The 14,441-nt window shown below is 66.7% G+C and overlaps 3 protein-coding genes and 1 long non-coding RNA gene across 5 annotated transcripts in view; 3 read left to right on the plus strand and 1 right to left on the minus strand.

Moving 5' to 3' along the window:
- CCDC71 (coiled-coil domain containing 71) overlaps window positions 1-3,697 on the plus strand; it is a 4,199-nt gene extending 502 nt beyond the window's left edge. The window contains exon 2 of the mRNA XM_035337954.1: window positions 2,030-3,697. Within this exon, the coding sequence (XP_035193845.1) occupies window positions 2,091-3,272 (1,182 nt within the window). The 5' untranslated portion in view covers window positions 2,030-2,090 and the 3' untranslated portion in view covers window positions 3,273-3,697. The remainder of the gene's footprint in view (window positions 1-2,029) is intronic.
- A 3,649-nt stretch (window positions 3,698-7,346) lies between these two features.
- Window positions 7,347-7,667, minus strand: LOC118173428. Its single transcript, XR_004754180.1, has 2 exons — window positions 7,620-7,667; window positions 7,347-7,526 (listed from the first exon to the last, which is right to left on the minus strand). It is a non-coding gene; the product is annotated as an uncharacterized LOC118173428 (long non-coding RNA).
- Window positions 7,668-10,061: 2,394 nt separating this feature from the next.
- LAMB2 (laminin subunit beta 2) overlaps window positions 10,062-14,441 on the plus strand; it is an 11,151-nt gene continuing 6,771 nt past the window's right edge. The window contains exons 1-10 of one of the 2 annotated variants that reach the window (XM_035337935.1): window positions 10,062-10,233; window positions 11,662-11,711; window positions 12,241-12,416; window positions 12,499-12,622; window positions 12,690-12,763; window positions 12,844-13,032; window positions 13,105-13,168; window positions 13,244-13,446; window positions 13,534-13,654; window positions 13,887-13,985. In XM_035337935.1, coding sequence (XP_035193826.1) covers window positions 11,681-11,711; window positions 12,241-12,416; window positions 12,499-12,622; window positions 12,690-12,763; window positions 12,844-13,032; window positions 13,105-13,168; window positions 13,244-13,446; window positions 13,534-13,654; window positions 13,887-13,985 — 1,081 coding nt within the window. In that variant the 5' untranslated portion in view covers window positions 10,062-10,233; window positions 11,662-11,680. Of the gene's footprint in view, window positions 10,234-10,846; window positions 11,006-11,661; window positions 11,712-12,240; window positions 12,417-12,498; window positions 12,623-12,689; window positions 12,764-12,843; window positions 13,033-13,104; window positions 13,169-13,243; window positions 13,447-13,533; window positions 13,655-13,886; window positions 13,986-14,441 lie in introns of those variants that run through there. The other variant, XM_035337934.1, reaches the window with a different exon arrangement.
- USP19 (ubiquitin specific peptidase 19) overlaps window positions 13,955-14,441 on the plus strand; it is a 26,829-nt gene continuing 26,342 nt past the window's right edge. The window contains exon 1 of the mRNA XM_035337936.1: window positions 13,955-13,966. The gene's annotated coding sequence lies outside the window, so the exon portion shown is untranslated. The remainder of the gene's footprint in view (window positions 13,967-14,441) is intronic.

The following is a 14,441-nucleotide window of genomic DNA, read 5'->3' on the forward strand; positions in this document are numbered from 1 at the left end:
CTGTCGAGGCGGAGCCGCGGCTGTGCGGGCCCCGCCCCGCCCCGCTCCGTTCCGTTCCCCGCCCCTCAGGGGCCCGGTAGGGGCGGGCCCGGGGCATCCCCCCCGCCGGGCCCTGCAGGCGCTGCCCGCCCCCTGCCCGCCCCTGTGAGCCCTCCTCGGGCGGCCCCGCCGAGCTCCCGGGGCGCCTCCCTCCGCCGGCGGCGGCCCTGCCCGCAGCCCCGCTCTGCCCCCGGCAGCCGCAGCGCCCCGCGGGGCTGCCTCCTGCCGGCACCGCTTGGTGAGCGGCCGCAGCAGCGTCTGCGCCTCTCCGGCAGCTGGGCTAGGTCCCCGGGTAGGGCATCCAGTGAGCGGGCAGTGCCTCAGTGTTTGCCTCCTTCTTGGCACCTGTCCTGCTGCGACTCGCACCGCACGGAGTGAGGCTGCAGGGCCGGCTGGATGGGGCAGCGACCGCCTGTCCGACACCACACCACCCGCCGAGCTGTCCCGGCTGCTCCTGGGCTCGCACAGCTTGAAGTTCCCGGCAGAAGACCATGAGTTTCCAGCAGAAGACCATGAGTTTTGTGGTGTTACTTGGGCCGCTCTGTTGGCTTCTCCCCCTCTGACGGGCTGTGATTAAACGTTGTGTCCTCACCGGCCCCACGGTGCCTGCTGCCGCCTGGTCACTGCGGAGGTGGCAGCCCTCGCCAGCTGCTGACAGCAGCCCAGCTCTGTCGGAGCGCCTCCTCCCGCGGGAGTTACCCTGAGTGTTGCAAAGCAGCCGCGTTATCCTCCCCCAAATCCCTCTCCTGTGACATCTGCAGAACACTTGACTGAGATTAGTCTGTCATGTGGAGGCTCTTACCCCCCCGCTGCCCTGTGCTTCCCCTCCTGCGTCTCCTTTTGCCTGCTATTAAGCTCTGGGCTAGTGTAGTTTCACTCCCTGCCCAGCCCACGGCCCCATGGGGCTCTGCTCCGTGATGGGCACTCCCCACCTGGTGCTGTGGGAGGAACGTGGGGTGCCGGCAGCTCCTCGCCCTGCTCAGGTGCCGACTGCTCCACCGCAGCTTTCTCCCCTGCACGTTGCCCTCTCCACTCATGCCTCCAGCACCGTCAGCGTGCCGCTGGCAGGGATTGCTTGCTGACCCCTGCTCTCTGAGAGGTACCCTGAAGGTAAAGGCGTGTAACCTCCCCCACAGCACCGCAGGACCCCGCTCTTCGCTGCCCTGCCTTCTGCGGGCACCTAGCGCTTTGCCCCAGCTGCTCCGTGCCACGGAGCCGCATCCGAGCGCTGTCCCTCGGGCCGTCCTGCGCTGCCCCGGCCATGTCTGTTTTCCTCTGTGCCCTGAACTTCCCACCTCCCACCCTCCTGGCAGCGAGCGCCCTCGGACCGGCAGCAGCGTGCCGTGGTGAGCTGTGAGCCGTTGCTCAGGCGCAGGACCAGCAAGGAGCGGCGTAGCCCTGCCGCAGCGTTCAGCATCGACGAAGCACGGCTTAGATAGCTCCAGCTCTGCCGTCGGCCCTTCGGAGGGATGCTGCACGCTTGGCAGGGACTCACGATCAGTTTCTGAGCAGACTCAGCTGGAAGAACGAACGCGGTGCTGTGACAGAGCTGAGGTGCCCGGGCTTCCCAGGTCGTCAGTGGGAGCGTTGGCGTGGCTCGGTCGCGGTGTTCTCAGAGCGTGCGCGGGGAAAGGAGTTAGGGAAGGGCAGAATGAGATCCGGGCGCTGCAGGCCGGGGAGCGTCCCTCCAGATGGAAACGGGCTGCGGATCTCACTGAGCTGACCACCGGCACCTGCACCCTGGGATGGGCTAGGTGGGATTGCCTGAAACCTGTGCTTGGGACTGAGGATATTTCTGCAAGGGATGTGCAGAGAGAAATGACTGGCAGAGGGTTTTTTTTTGCTGCTGCTGCCAGCTTGAGTTAAGCACAGACTCCAGCCTGGTGGCCGTGAGTAGCCAAAGCCTAGGCTTAACGCTTTCGGGTCCCTGCTTAAAAATGTGAGATGCTTTCAGTTGCTGTAAGCTAACTGTCTTCTCTCTCCTTTTGAGGTGTCGAGGGTTATTTTTCCAGTAATTTGGACCTTTTTGAAGCGCCCGATTGCCTAATGCCATGAATATTGCAGCGAACAATGCGGAAGAAAAAGCTGTCCATTCCTGGTCGAGAATTTCCTCTGCGGGACACAAAGTGCTGGAGGAAGCCCTCCGAGTCTTCAACCCCATGTCCAAGGACCTTTCCGACACCGAGACCCAGCTGGTGGCCTTCATCCAGGGCCTCAAGGAGGAGGGCTACCAGCCCACGATCCTGAGGAGCAAGGATGTGTACGGCTACAGCTCGTGCACCGCGGACACTCCCAGCCAAACGAAGGAGAGCGCGCCGCGCGGCTGCGCCGCCGACCCCCCGAGGACTCCGGCTCGAAGCGCCGTGGCCAAGGTGCCCGCTTCGCCCTCCCGCCTTCCCCTGAACCCTCCCAAAGTCTCCGCCCCGCCGGTCCCTAAAGGGAATTCCACAAACCTGCTGCTGAGCTCCTTGAAGCAGACGAGATCCGGCACGTCCAAGGCCTCGGCTGTGGGCTTTCCTGCCGGCATGTATCCCGACGTGTACCCGGCGGTGAGGCTCTCCGTGGTGCTGGAAGCTCTGGTGCCGCTGAAAACCCCCGCCTGCCGTCTGGAATCCAAGCTCACGCGAGGGCCTCTTGGGATCTCGCCCTCAGACCTTAAACTCCTCAAGGCTTCCGGCCCGCCGAGGCAGTTCCCTTCGGGCAAGGCCGCTAAAATATCAAAAGGTAAGAGGTACAAGCGCTTGGTAAAGAAAGCCCCCGATTCTGCCACCCTCACTTTAAATCTTCTGAAGGGACCGAAGGGTGGAGTGCTGCAGGAGAGCAATGCCTGCAAAGCCTCGGGGGTCCTGAACGGGAGAATCACGGGCGGCTCGTCCCAGGGCTGCGCCGCGGCACCGCCGACCAAGGCCTTGAAAATCAGAGCTAAGGAAGCCCTGGTGCGGAAAACGGAGTGGAAGGATGGCAGCACTTACCAGGAGACTGGCGGGCAGAAGAGGAAAAGAGCTGCAGAGGCGAGGGAAGCACCGCAGAGGAAGAGGTCGAACACCATTCCTGTCCCGAGTAAGTCTCGACGGGCTCAGAGCACTTGGAACCTGCTGAAATTCCGGGCCATCAAGGTGGGCAACTCTTCCTCCGACGACGAAGTGAGGAGGAGAGCGCAGAAGATTCTCAGAGTCAACCTGTCCCCCGTGATCCGAATTCAGCCCTTGTCCCACTCTCACAGCGTCCCCTGATCTGCTTCACTTGGTCACTTTTTTTCGTACGTGATTACACGCGGGCCTGACACCAGGGCGGGGCGAAGGCTGAGAGCAACTTTGGGTCTCTGGTGTCTGGTGAGGATACGTCGACTAACCTGGGGATGGAGCAGCCTGCTCGTGCTGCTCCTGGCTGTCCTGCTAGGCAGAACTGACTGCACCAGCACAAAATCATGTTTAGGAACACGGGACGGTGCCTCTGGCCCGCGGCGAGCCGAGCAGGTCGCTTTTTCTTTCCTCTGGGCTCTCTGCTGAAGGCGGCAGGCTGTGCTCGCGCGCAGGGGCAGAACACGAGACTTTCTCATGACATGGATGCACTGTGATAATGCTCTTTTTTCAAGCTGTACAGTTACTGGTTTTATTTCGATCAAATTTTATAACTTTATTACCTATCTATACCCGTACGTGTGCATCCGGCCCAGGAGCTGTGGGGCGATGCACTCCCTCCGTCCCTGCGGGGTTGGGTCCGACAGCTTTCGTTCCCCTTTCCCGTCAGCCAGCCTTTTGGGGAAGGTGCCAGGGTTTCGTTGTGAGTCAGTGTTGTGACAGTCTGTTCTGGGCGCGCTTGAGCGGCTCGGAAGCAGGCGGAATCGTAGCCACTTGTTTGTCTCTGGAAATGCCAAGCAACTCGCAGAAGTGCCGGCTGATGGGCGGCGTTTTGACCTCACTTTCGGTATTACCTCTGCATTAAAGCGGGGGAGCCAACCCCGGGCTGCTGCCTGCGGCTCTGCAGGACGTCTCCAGGTGCCTCCTCCGTCCGTCGGTAGCAGAAGCTCTGGAATCACCTTGGGGATCTCCCTCCAAAGAGCGATCCGGCCGCGGGACCCGGTGCTGTTCCGCCCTCTGGTACCCCCGGTGCAGACGTCAAACGTGAACCGTGCCTGTGGCAGCCTCGGGGCTGGGGTTGTTGAGCAGAGCTGCTTCAGAAGTGCTGCCCACCACGGAACTGCTCGGACGCGTCGGGAGCGGGTTCCAGGTGCCGGCAGAGGAGGCACCCGCAGTGTCTGAATGTATGGGACGCGTCCCGCCAGCAGCCCGGGGGGATGCCTGGGCCCGAAGCAGAGCAGAGGCGTTGAGAGGAGCACTTCAGTTACCAGCACTTAGGCGTGGAGAGTTTCTTTGTGTGGACGAAGCAGTAGGAGGGAGAATGGCTGCGCGGGGATGGGAGCGGCTCTGCCGACCCCTGGGGTGCTGCGGGGAGGCGTGGGGCAGGCGGGACAGCTCGGCCAAGGCTCTGCCCGTCCCCAGGAGGCACCCAAGCTGCTGCTGAGGGGTTTTGCCTGCGCTGGGGCGAGAAGGCGGACCATGCACTGGAGGAGGTCGGGTGTGCGAGCTCGGGTGGAGCCGGGGCGTCCCGCGGGGACCCGCGCAGCCCCTGCAGAGCCTGGTGGCTCAGGGAGGGGGCCTGGCCCCGCACACCGCCGTGTTCGGGGCTCCGCAGCAGCAGGCCAGTAATCCACTCGTTCCCTCACCAGCTCAAAACGCCAGTTGTCTGACCTAGTAACCTGTGTGCACGTCGGCCGAAGGGATGAGCTCTGGGACGCCGCAGCTCCCTGCGTGTCGGCTCCTCCGCAGCACCTGTCCGGATTGCAGCGCGTAACAGAAGGGGTCGGCGCCTGATCCCCAGCTCCGAGGGCGAGACTGAGGCAGGGAGAGGAGAGAGGAGCTTGGCGAGGGAGCGAGGGAACGGAGGAGCTGGGTGTCCCGGGGCGCAGCCTGGGCTCTCCCTGCTCACCCAGGAGCAGGCTGGCCCCGGGAGGCGATGGCAGGCCGTGAATCACGCGCTCGGCTGCGAGCCGCTGTCAGGGGTCGTAACTTGCAGTGTTTGCGACTGACCTCTGAATGCCGCTGGTTGGCTGCGGAGCAGGAGGGAAGATTTTTTTCTGCTCCCGTGTCTTGAAATGCCTTGGCAGAGAGTTCCCTTTCCTGACATGGTGCTGGATGAGCAGGGACCCTCCATCAGTGTTCACTGGCCAAAAATTGCTTTGTCCCTTTTGTTCTCGTCCCTTCAGGCCTTTCTCATTCCCACGCTCTCAAATGCCAGCTCTCGAAGGCTCGCGCCGGAGCTTCTCTTTCTGGCGGTGCCCCGAGGAGGGCCCTGCGGTCCCGCTGCTCTCGTGGCTCCCTGCTCCCGGCCCCATATAAGGGCACCCGGAGCTGTCCCGGGGCCTCTCTGTGCACCACGAGACGTCCCCGCGGGGCGCCTGGGCTCCTCCGGGACGAGCAGCTGCTCAGCGGCAGGGCTGAACGCAGCCCGAGCGGAAGCCGGGCACCTGAAGCCAACTTGTCTGGGTGCCCCCCTCGCCTTCCTCGTGTTTCTCGGCCCTGCTTTGCCGCTCCCCGCCTCCCCACTCTGCTGTCACCCCTCGTGTTTTGCAGTTTGAGGCTTTGCCAGGCGAGGACCCGGCTCGTGCTGCGTAACCCATCACGTGGAGCACGCTGCCGTCGCGCTGCCCTGAGCTCTGCAGGGAGAGGGAAGGGCTGGAAGTGTCCAGGGCACCGGCAGCGGTCAGCGCGGTCTCTGTTGGTGTTTCTGCACGTCAGTAACGCAGAGCACCGGGCCCTGAGCTCACGAGGCAGCACTCGAGCTTGGGCTTTGCCGGTTCTCTGCCGTCCTGATGCCTCCCCTTGCCCCTTGCAGATGAGTTTGGAACTTGGCTGGAGTGATGGCAGCTCACAGAGGCTTTGTGGCTCCGGTGCCAGCGTCAGCAGCTTTGCCGGCCGCTGGCTCTGCCGCCCTTCATCCCGTGGTGAGGCGCAGGCAGGAGGCTGCAGAGGGGCCGTGCCGTGCACGCTGCTGCCTCGGGAAGGCCGGGCAGGTACCGAGCAAGGCTTGCCTAAGACCTGGCCTCAGCAGGGATCCCCAGAGGTCCCTTCCACCCCTAGTTATCCTGTGACAAGTCGGATCATTTGCCTCCTGGGGACCTGCAGCAGCGGCGTGGCGCGTGGGAAACGTGTTCCCTGGAGTGTCGTGGTGTGTTCAGACCTGTAGCTGTGTCAGTCACTTTGAATTCATCCACGTGCCTCACCTGTGCTGCTCTGCGCGCCGTGACAGCCGAGAGCCGGGGAGAATGCAGAACGCTGGTACCACGGATTGCTGCCACTGTCACTTCCAGAGGGGAGGCAGGCAGCGGTCAGAGGGCTGCTCTTCAGGCTGAGGTTGTGGAAGTCATTTCTTCTTTTGTTCAGCTGCCAAGAGGCAAGAGTTTCTGCCTCGCCTCCACCAGACGAGGTCCGTCAGCTTCCGGCGTGCCCCAGATGGCCGTCGGCGGGGAGAGCAGCTGGTCCAGCAGGGAGCTGACATCAGACACCAGGCTGAAATCCCGCTGTTCGCTGGTAGAAATGTTCTAAAGCTCGTGTGCGCCGTGCTCACATCTCACCCTCTGCCACTGCTTTCAGCTGGAGACGTTTCTCCTTGGCCTCTTCCCCGCGAGCCACGTAGCGTGGCGCTGCTGCTTCCGAACCGCTCGCCTTCCCCCCGAGAGCCAGCTGCAGCAGGGAGCCCGTACGGAACGTCTTAAGCACTTTTCCGCAAGATAAGGGATTGTTTTGTTACTCCTTCTGTAGCCTGCCGGTCACCTGGGTCTTCCTCGCAGAGTCCAGCGAAGGGCACCGCAGGGAGGTCAGGGGCAGGATAGCTCCGGGGAGTGGTGCCACACGGCCCAGCCCGGTGGGTCCCCATCTGTGCCGTGCAGGGCGCGTGGCTGGGTGCGGCGCGGGCACTTCGGTGTGCCTGCGGGGAAGCGACAGCTTCTCTTCTCTTCGTGGCTGGCTCCTGAGCTCTGTCCCTGCCCGTCCCGCAGCGGTACGTCAGCACGGGAGCTGCGGGCTCCAGAGAGCCCGGGCTGCCCTTGTGAAGCCAGCTCCTCTGCTCTCCTCGCCCCCAGCACCCGGGAGCTGGCCCCTCTCCCCGCCTGCAGGCTGCTGCCCTCTGGAAGCCCTCGCAGGGAGGGCTGCGCTTCCCTGCGTGAGCATCCGAAATGACTTCCCCTGCAGGGATGATTAGGCCTTGCCCCTGGGGAGTCCCTTAAAGGCCTTATTATCCTCCGGGACTCTCTCCTTGTTGTCTTAATTAGCCCTTTGGTTCCTGTCGCTACAGGCAGCCCCTGTGAGAGTCCGGTGATTCCCACAGCCCCGGCCAGGCACGCGGTGCTGTTACAAAAGAGCGGGTGCTGCAAAGCTGCCCCCGAAATACCTCCCCTCCTCCCCGGGCACAGCCCGCAGAGCAGGGCGCTGGGGAGCGCGCCCCGGCCTGCCAAAAACCCCGAGGCCCACGACAGGACAAAGCTGCAGCGTGAGGAGGCCTCGCTCCCGGCGCAGAGGCACGGCAGCGGGGCTCCGGGTCAGCACCAGCTCCTCTTCACCAGCCATCACTTCTCAGAGAACCACCTCCACATCGCAGCGCTCTGCTCCGCTCCAGCCGGGACCGGTGCCGCCAGCTCGGTGCCCAGTCCCGGGGAGCCCCGGGTGACGCGGGGCGGCAGTGACCTGCCGTGCCCAGGCTGCTGCTGCCAGCTCCAAACTTCGGTATGGTGAATCCGCACCAACTGACCGTCTTGTTCCCGAGTGAACCTTTTACTGTTTCATTTCTTTGTGTAGAATGTTGCCCAAGGTATATTTAATGTCTAATATGAGGCTGGGCTGCCCCGCACTCAGTGTTGTGTATTTTGGAATGGCATTGTTGAGCGCAAAGACAGCGTTAGTGTTATTCCACTCTTAGGAGGGAACGCACGGGACAAAAACCAGCCTGTCTTTTCTCTTAAATGAAGTGAACTTTTTGTTATGAAGTCCTCGTAGGTGTCCAGCCCTTCAGTAAAATGGTGCTCAGAACCACCCAGCGTGTCCGGCTTTTCTTTGGCGCTGCTCTGAGCCCCGTGGGGACGCTGCGGGGTGGCCTCCCCGCCATGCCCCAGCAGCGCGCCGCCCCTGCTCTCCCTTCCCACCGATTCCCACCCTGTGAGGCTTGGGGTCACCCAAACTCCCCGAAGGAAGGCCTGGCTCGGGACGAGAGATGCTCCAGAGCCGTACCACCGGTATAAACTGGCACCAGCCCGCATTCCAGGTTAGTTCCCGGCTCGGGGCCGTGCTGCCGGCACCCCGCCAGCCGCTGCCCGCCTGCCCACCCTGCGGCTTCCCCCTGGCTCCGTTCTGGCTGATTCAACACAACGCCATTGTTGGCCGCCGGGCGAGCCGGCTCCGCTCTGTGCCGCCGTGCCGGCGGTGCGCTGACCCGGCGCTAACGACGGTGGGACCCAGACGAGCACCGGGGCTCCTCCCCGTGCCACCGGCAGCAGCTGGGAGCTGCCACCCGCCGCGGCGCCCGGGTGAGTCAGCCCCGGCGGCACGCAGGGAGCCGGGGCGAAGTCCTCGGGCAGGGAGGTGGTTAAGCAGCTCCGCTCCCGAGGACGGTCGGGAAGCGCCGGCCACCTGCTGAGCGCACTGAAGTCCTTCCAACAGGCTGCCCCTGCACGGCACGCCGGCTCTGCACCGCGGGAGCTCGAGGCTCTCCTCCTCCGCCTGCCCCCAGGCCGCCAGCGCTGCTCCCACCCCTGTCCCAGTGCTGCTGGAGCCGAGGCCACGGGCTCGAGGCGGCAGCTTCAAAGCGCTGGTGACGGAGGCGCTGGCAGAGCTCCCTGCCCCGGAGCCGAGCTCGCTGCCCCCGGCCGTGTCATCCGCAGGCAAGGCGCTGCCAGCTGTCGGCCGTGGGGCGGCTGAGGGCATCGCAGCGCTGGTGGGAAGTCAGGGCAGCCCTCGGGGAGGCTGAGGATCCCTCCCTCCTGCTTACACCTCGCATTTCAAGGCCAGAGATCCTGTTACAGTCACCTTTATCAGGTCATTTGTGATCTCAAAGCAAATAAGGTTTGCTTGGCAAGATCCTGGCAAGATACAGACATCCTGGCCTGAGCTAACGGCTCTTTATCAGGTCATCTCCTTCCAGCTCTCTCCTTACTACGGTAACCAAGGACAGTGCCCGGTCCCCGCCCTGTGCCGTGAGAGCCTGGCTGAGCAGAGCCCTTCCCTTCCGCCGGGCTTCCCCTGCCGTGTGCACGGCCATGGGGCCGCGCATCCCCCCTGCCCCGAACCTGCAGGAGACACAGCGCAGAGCACGAGGCCCGCGGGGACCCGGCAGGGCCCTGCCCGCAGCATCCCTCACCCTGCCGAGGTGTTGGGGAGGAGCTGGGGCCACATCAGGGCGTCCATCCAGCCCTGCCGGGCCCTGGGGGCTGCTTTATCTTCCCGTGTTATCTTCCTGCTGTATCTTCCTGACACCTTGCTCACCGGCGTGCGGCCAGAGCACAGCCTTGGTGCGCGGAGCGCGTGGGTCCCCTTCCTTCCTCCAGCCTTGGCTAATAAAAGGCACCGTCCCCGCGTGCCAGCGAGGTCTTTGCCGAGCCCGGCCGCTCCCCAGGATCTCGGGATCTGGCGCTCGGTGAGTGGGGCTGGGCTGGCTCAGGGCTTGGCGGTGCCCACGCTGCCAGTGCGGGGGGAGCAGGATCCGTCCTGCGGGGGAGCGCGGCTGGCTGCCCTGCCGCCCCAGGGCTCCTCGTGCCGCTGCCAGAGAAGCGCCTGCATAGGCACGGGCGGGTCCGCACGGCGAGTCCCGGCTGTGCCACGCGTTGGCGGTGCCGCACCGCCCGGCACGGCAGCCCCCGGGCACGTCGCGCCAGCTCCCGGCCAGCCCACGGGGCACCGTCACGTTGTGCGTGGGCCTCCGCCGGCTGGCACCTGGCCTCTGCCTCACCTTGGCTAAACCTCGGCACAGGCAGGTCCCTCCCCTCGCCTGGCACGGCTCGCGGAGGAGGAGACAGGCGCCGGCCGCCCTCCTCCAGGAACAAGCAGCCGAGCCCAGCCCCGAGCCCAGCGGGTGCCGTGGGGGCCCCGCTCCGCAGCCCACCCGGGGCACGGCCACCTGCCCGCCGTGCCAGCCCCGTGCGCACAGGTAGGAGCCGACACGGAGCCCCGGGGCGTGGAACCCCTCACCCTGGGAGTGGGCGCAAGCGGGTGGCACACAAGGAAGGGGCTGTGGGGACCCTCTGGAGAGGGGCTGGGTCCTCCCGCACCCACTGGGCACTTCCCAGGGTGGGCGTGTGCCAGGCTTTGCCCAACGAGCCGTGTCTGTGGGGAGGGTGGGCACCCCCTGGGCATGTGTGTACCTGGCACAGCCCCACTGCGGAGCCCTGCCGGTGCCCGTGCCGCGGGGCATTCCCAGCTGGGGAAGGAAGCAGGGCCACAGCCTGGCCCCACAAAGAGCCACACCAGCCGGTTCCCAGGGTGTGGGGCACCCGTCCCACCGTGCCGTGCTGCCCCGGTGCAAGCCACGGCAGGCACATTCCCGCCGTGCCGAGCCGGGAGCCCCGGGGAACGCGGCGCTGCTGGCTTGCCGGCCCACGAGGCACCTTTTGTTCCCCACCGGGGCTGGGGCGTGCCCGGGCTGCCGACGCCTGACCGGGCCTGGCCCCCACATCCCCGCTGGCGGGCTGGCGGCGAGGGCCTCCAGGCAGAAGGAATCGGCAGTGACATTCCCGTAGCCTGGAGACCGCCGTCCCTTTCAGCGGGCAGCGCATTTGAATAAGAATCGTGCGCGGGGCGGGGGGCCCGGAGAGCCGCCCGCTGCTTTCCCATCGCCTCTCTCGCCCGGGTTCATTTCTGCACACCCAGCCCGGGGGCAGCGCGCCCTCGCCTCCGGCCCCGCACACCGCAGCAGGACCCAGGTACCGCCGGCCCGGGGGCTCGTGGGGCTCGGGGACCCCTCGTTGGCACGCGGCCCCGTGCTGCATCTCTCCCGCCGCCTTGGCGTGGCTTCGAGCGGGGCTGGCGCCGGGGCAGAGCATGGGCGTCCGGCTGGGCTCAGGCCCTGGCGTCCCCCGGGCCCCCCGCCCCGGGCTGGCTCCTGCGCGGGGACAGGAAAGCTGTGTTTAGGCAGCGCCGGGGCCAGGCTTTGATCCAGCAGTTGCGAGGTTGGAAACAGGCGGTAACGGGAGAGAAGAAAACACAAAAGGCAACTCGAGCCTAAATTTAACAGCGGGACCCCGGCCAGCTGCAGGGATGTCCTTGCCCAGCCTCCTCTGGCGCTGCTGGCTCCTGTCCCCAGGTGTCCCTGGGACCCTCTGGGGATACCAGTGCTGGAGACAGACACAGGGACAGTGCCGGGCACTCCTGGGGGCTGTGGGAAGGGGCATGGCACTGCTTGGTTGGGGTCTGGCTTGGGGGATCAGCACCGCAGAGCCCCGTGGGGCTTGGGATGCAGCCAGGGGTGGGGGTGGGTGCCGCCAAACCCCTGCTCCCCGCAGTGCGTGGCTGTGCTGGAGCCGGGAGAGGCCTCGGCAGCTGTGCCCCGTGCTGCAGCGCTGTCCCCATGTCCCCACAGGCAGAGCCCGTGGCTGCCCATGGATGTCCTGGCGCTCGCTCTGCTCCTGGGTAAGCACCAGCCTCACTGTGCCCTGTGCGTGGCTGCACACTCACCGTGCCCCTGGCTGGGGTGGCCCTGGGACCTCTCTGGGGCAGCAGCCACAGGCAGCAGTGGCCACGCCAATGCTCCCCGAGTCAGTGAGAGCCTGGGCGCTGCAAATCCCAGCCAGGAATCCGGGCTGCGCTGAGCCCCGTGGGATTAGCGAGCGCCTGATCTGGCTCCCAGCTCCCCCCTGCACCGCTCTGCGCGCTGGGGGCCCCATGCAAGCACCCACAGCACACCCGCACCCTGCTCCTGGCCCCAGTGCCCTGCTCGCCCACGCTGCCCCCCCAGCCCCGCTCCCTGCCCCCCGGTCACGAGGCCCCGGCGGCGCTGCCAGCACCTTTCCGGGTCACGGAGCTTGGTGCTGCATCAGTGGGTCAGGACGGGGGACGGGGCGGGACAGCGTGCCTGGGGGTGGGGTGGGCGCAGGGGGTGCACAGGGGGTGGGGGGTCCTGGTGCAGCCCCCCCAGCCCGTGCCCCTGCCCCTGTTGCAGCGGGGGTGCCAGCGGCGGGGGGCTGGGAAGAGCCTGACCCATCCCAGGGCTGCGCCCGAGGCAGCTGCTACCCAGCCACCGGCAACCTGCTGGTGGGGCGAGCCCAGCGGCTGAGCGCCTCGTCCACCTGCGGGCTGCACGGCCCCCAGGAGTACTGCATTGTCAGCCACCTCCAGGTGAGCCTGCAGCCCGCGGCACGGCACCGTGTGCCGGTGCAGCCCCCGGGCGCCCACCCCCAGGGTGACACTTCTGGCACAGGACTCTGAGAAATGCTTCACCTGCGACTCGCGGGACCCGTCCCTGCGCGAGAGCCACCGCATCGAGAACGTCATCTACCTGCACGGCCCCCACGGCGAGCGGAGCTGGTGGCAGTCGGAGAACGGTGAGGCCGGGGGGTGTCACTGTGGGGGTGCCTGCCCCAGCCTGGCTGTGACCGTCCGTCCCCGCAGGCGTGGAGCACGTCAGCATCCGCCTGGACCTGGAGGGCGAGTTCCACTTCACCCACCTCATCATGAAGTTCAAGGTAACGGGGACGTGGCACGGCGCGGCGCCAGGCGGCTGCGTGGTGCCCGCGGGCGCCCGTCCCAGCTGTGTGCCCCGCAGACCTTCCGCCCCGCCGCCATGCTGGTGGAGCGCTCGGCCGACCTGGGGCACAGCTGGAAGGTGTACCGCTACTTCGCCTACAACTGCTCCAAGCTGTTCCCCGGCATCCCCAGCCAGCCCTCGGGGCACATCGACGAGGTGCTGTGTGACCAGCGCTACTCCGAGATCGAGCCCTCCAGCCACGGCGAGGTGCGTGGGGCCGCGGCGGCACAGCGGGAGCGGGGCAGGGGGCGGCGCTGACCTGCTCCATCCCACCCCCAGGTCATCTTCAAGGTGCTGGACCCCTCCATCCCGGTGGCAGATCCCTACAGCCCCGACATCCAGGGTGCGTGGAGGAGGGGCGGGATGGGGGCTCCGGGGTGGCACGGCGGGCGCTGAGCCTGCCTCCTGCCCTGCCCAGACCTGCTGCGCGTCACCAACCTGCGGGTCAACCTCACCAAGCTGCACACGCTGGGGGACAACCTGCTGGACTCGCGGCGGGAGGTGCTGCACAAGTACTACTACGCCGTGGACGAGCTGGTGCTGCGCGGGAGCTGCTTCTGCCACGGCCACGCCGCCGAGTGTGCCCCCGCGCCCGGCGCCCCACCGTCCATCCCCGGCATGGTGAGGCACGCCAGCACGGCACGGCACGGCTCGACACGGTGCCCCACGGGGCCTGGCGGCTGGGCTGAGCGGGGTGTTCGCCCCCAGATCCACGGGCGCTGCGTCTGCAAGCACCACACGCAGGGCCTCAACTGCGAGCGCTGCGAGGATTTCTACCACGACCTGCCCTGGCGCCCGGCCGAGGGCTCCAGCACCAACGCCTGCCGCCGTGAGTGCCCCGCGCTGGTGCTGGCGCCGCGGCACTCAGCCACCCTGCTCCCATGGGCTGGGAATGGGGTCCCGTGCACTCTGCCAGGGGGTCTGGGGGCCCGGCACATCTGCTTGGGGGTTTCGGCATCCCGCGTACGGTGGCTTGGGTTTGGGGACGGGGGGTGCTGCTGCTGCTGGAGGATTTGGGGGCTGGGGGTGCCGCGTGCCATGCCGCGGTGGTGTCCCCGCAGGGTGCGACTGCAACGAGCACTCGCGGCGCTGCCACTTCGACATGGCCGTGTTCCTGGCCACGGGGAACAGCAGCGGGGCCGTGTGCGACGGCTGCCAGCACAACACCATGGGCCGCCGCTGCCACCTCTGCAAGCCCTTCTACTACCGGCACCCGCGCTCCGACATCCGCGCTCCCACCGCCTGCGCCCGTGAGTGCCCCCGGCCCCGACCACCCCCGGCCCCACGCCCCCCGGTGCCGCCAGCCCCAGCTCCCGTGGTGTCCCCGCAGCGTGTGACTGCGACCCCGCGGGCTCGCTGGACGGGGGCGCCTGCGACGCGCACACGGACGTGGCGCTGGGCATGATCGCGGGGCAGTGCCGCTGCAAGGAGAACGTGGCCGGGCCCCGCTGCGACCGCTGCCGGCACGGAGCCTACGGCCTCAGCCAGGGAGACCCACAGGGCTGCCAGCGTGAGCTGGGACTGGGGGTGGGCAGGGGGCAGGGGGCTGGGGCTGGGGGTGGAGGGGTTGGGATGGGGATGGAGGGGTTGGGATGGGGATGGAGGGGTTGGGATGG

Source organism: Oxyura jamaicensis, chromosome 12, assembly GCF_011077185.1.
Source record: "Oxyura jamaicensis isolate SHBP4307 breed ruddy duck chromosome 12, BPBGC_Ojam_1.0, whole genome shotgun sequence".
Lineage (NCBI taxonomy): Eukaryota > Metazoa > Chordata > Aves > Anseriformes > Anatidae > Oxyura > Oxyura jamaicensis.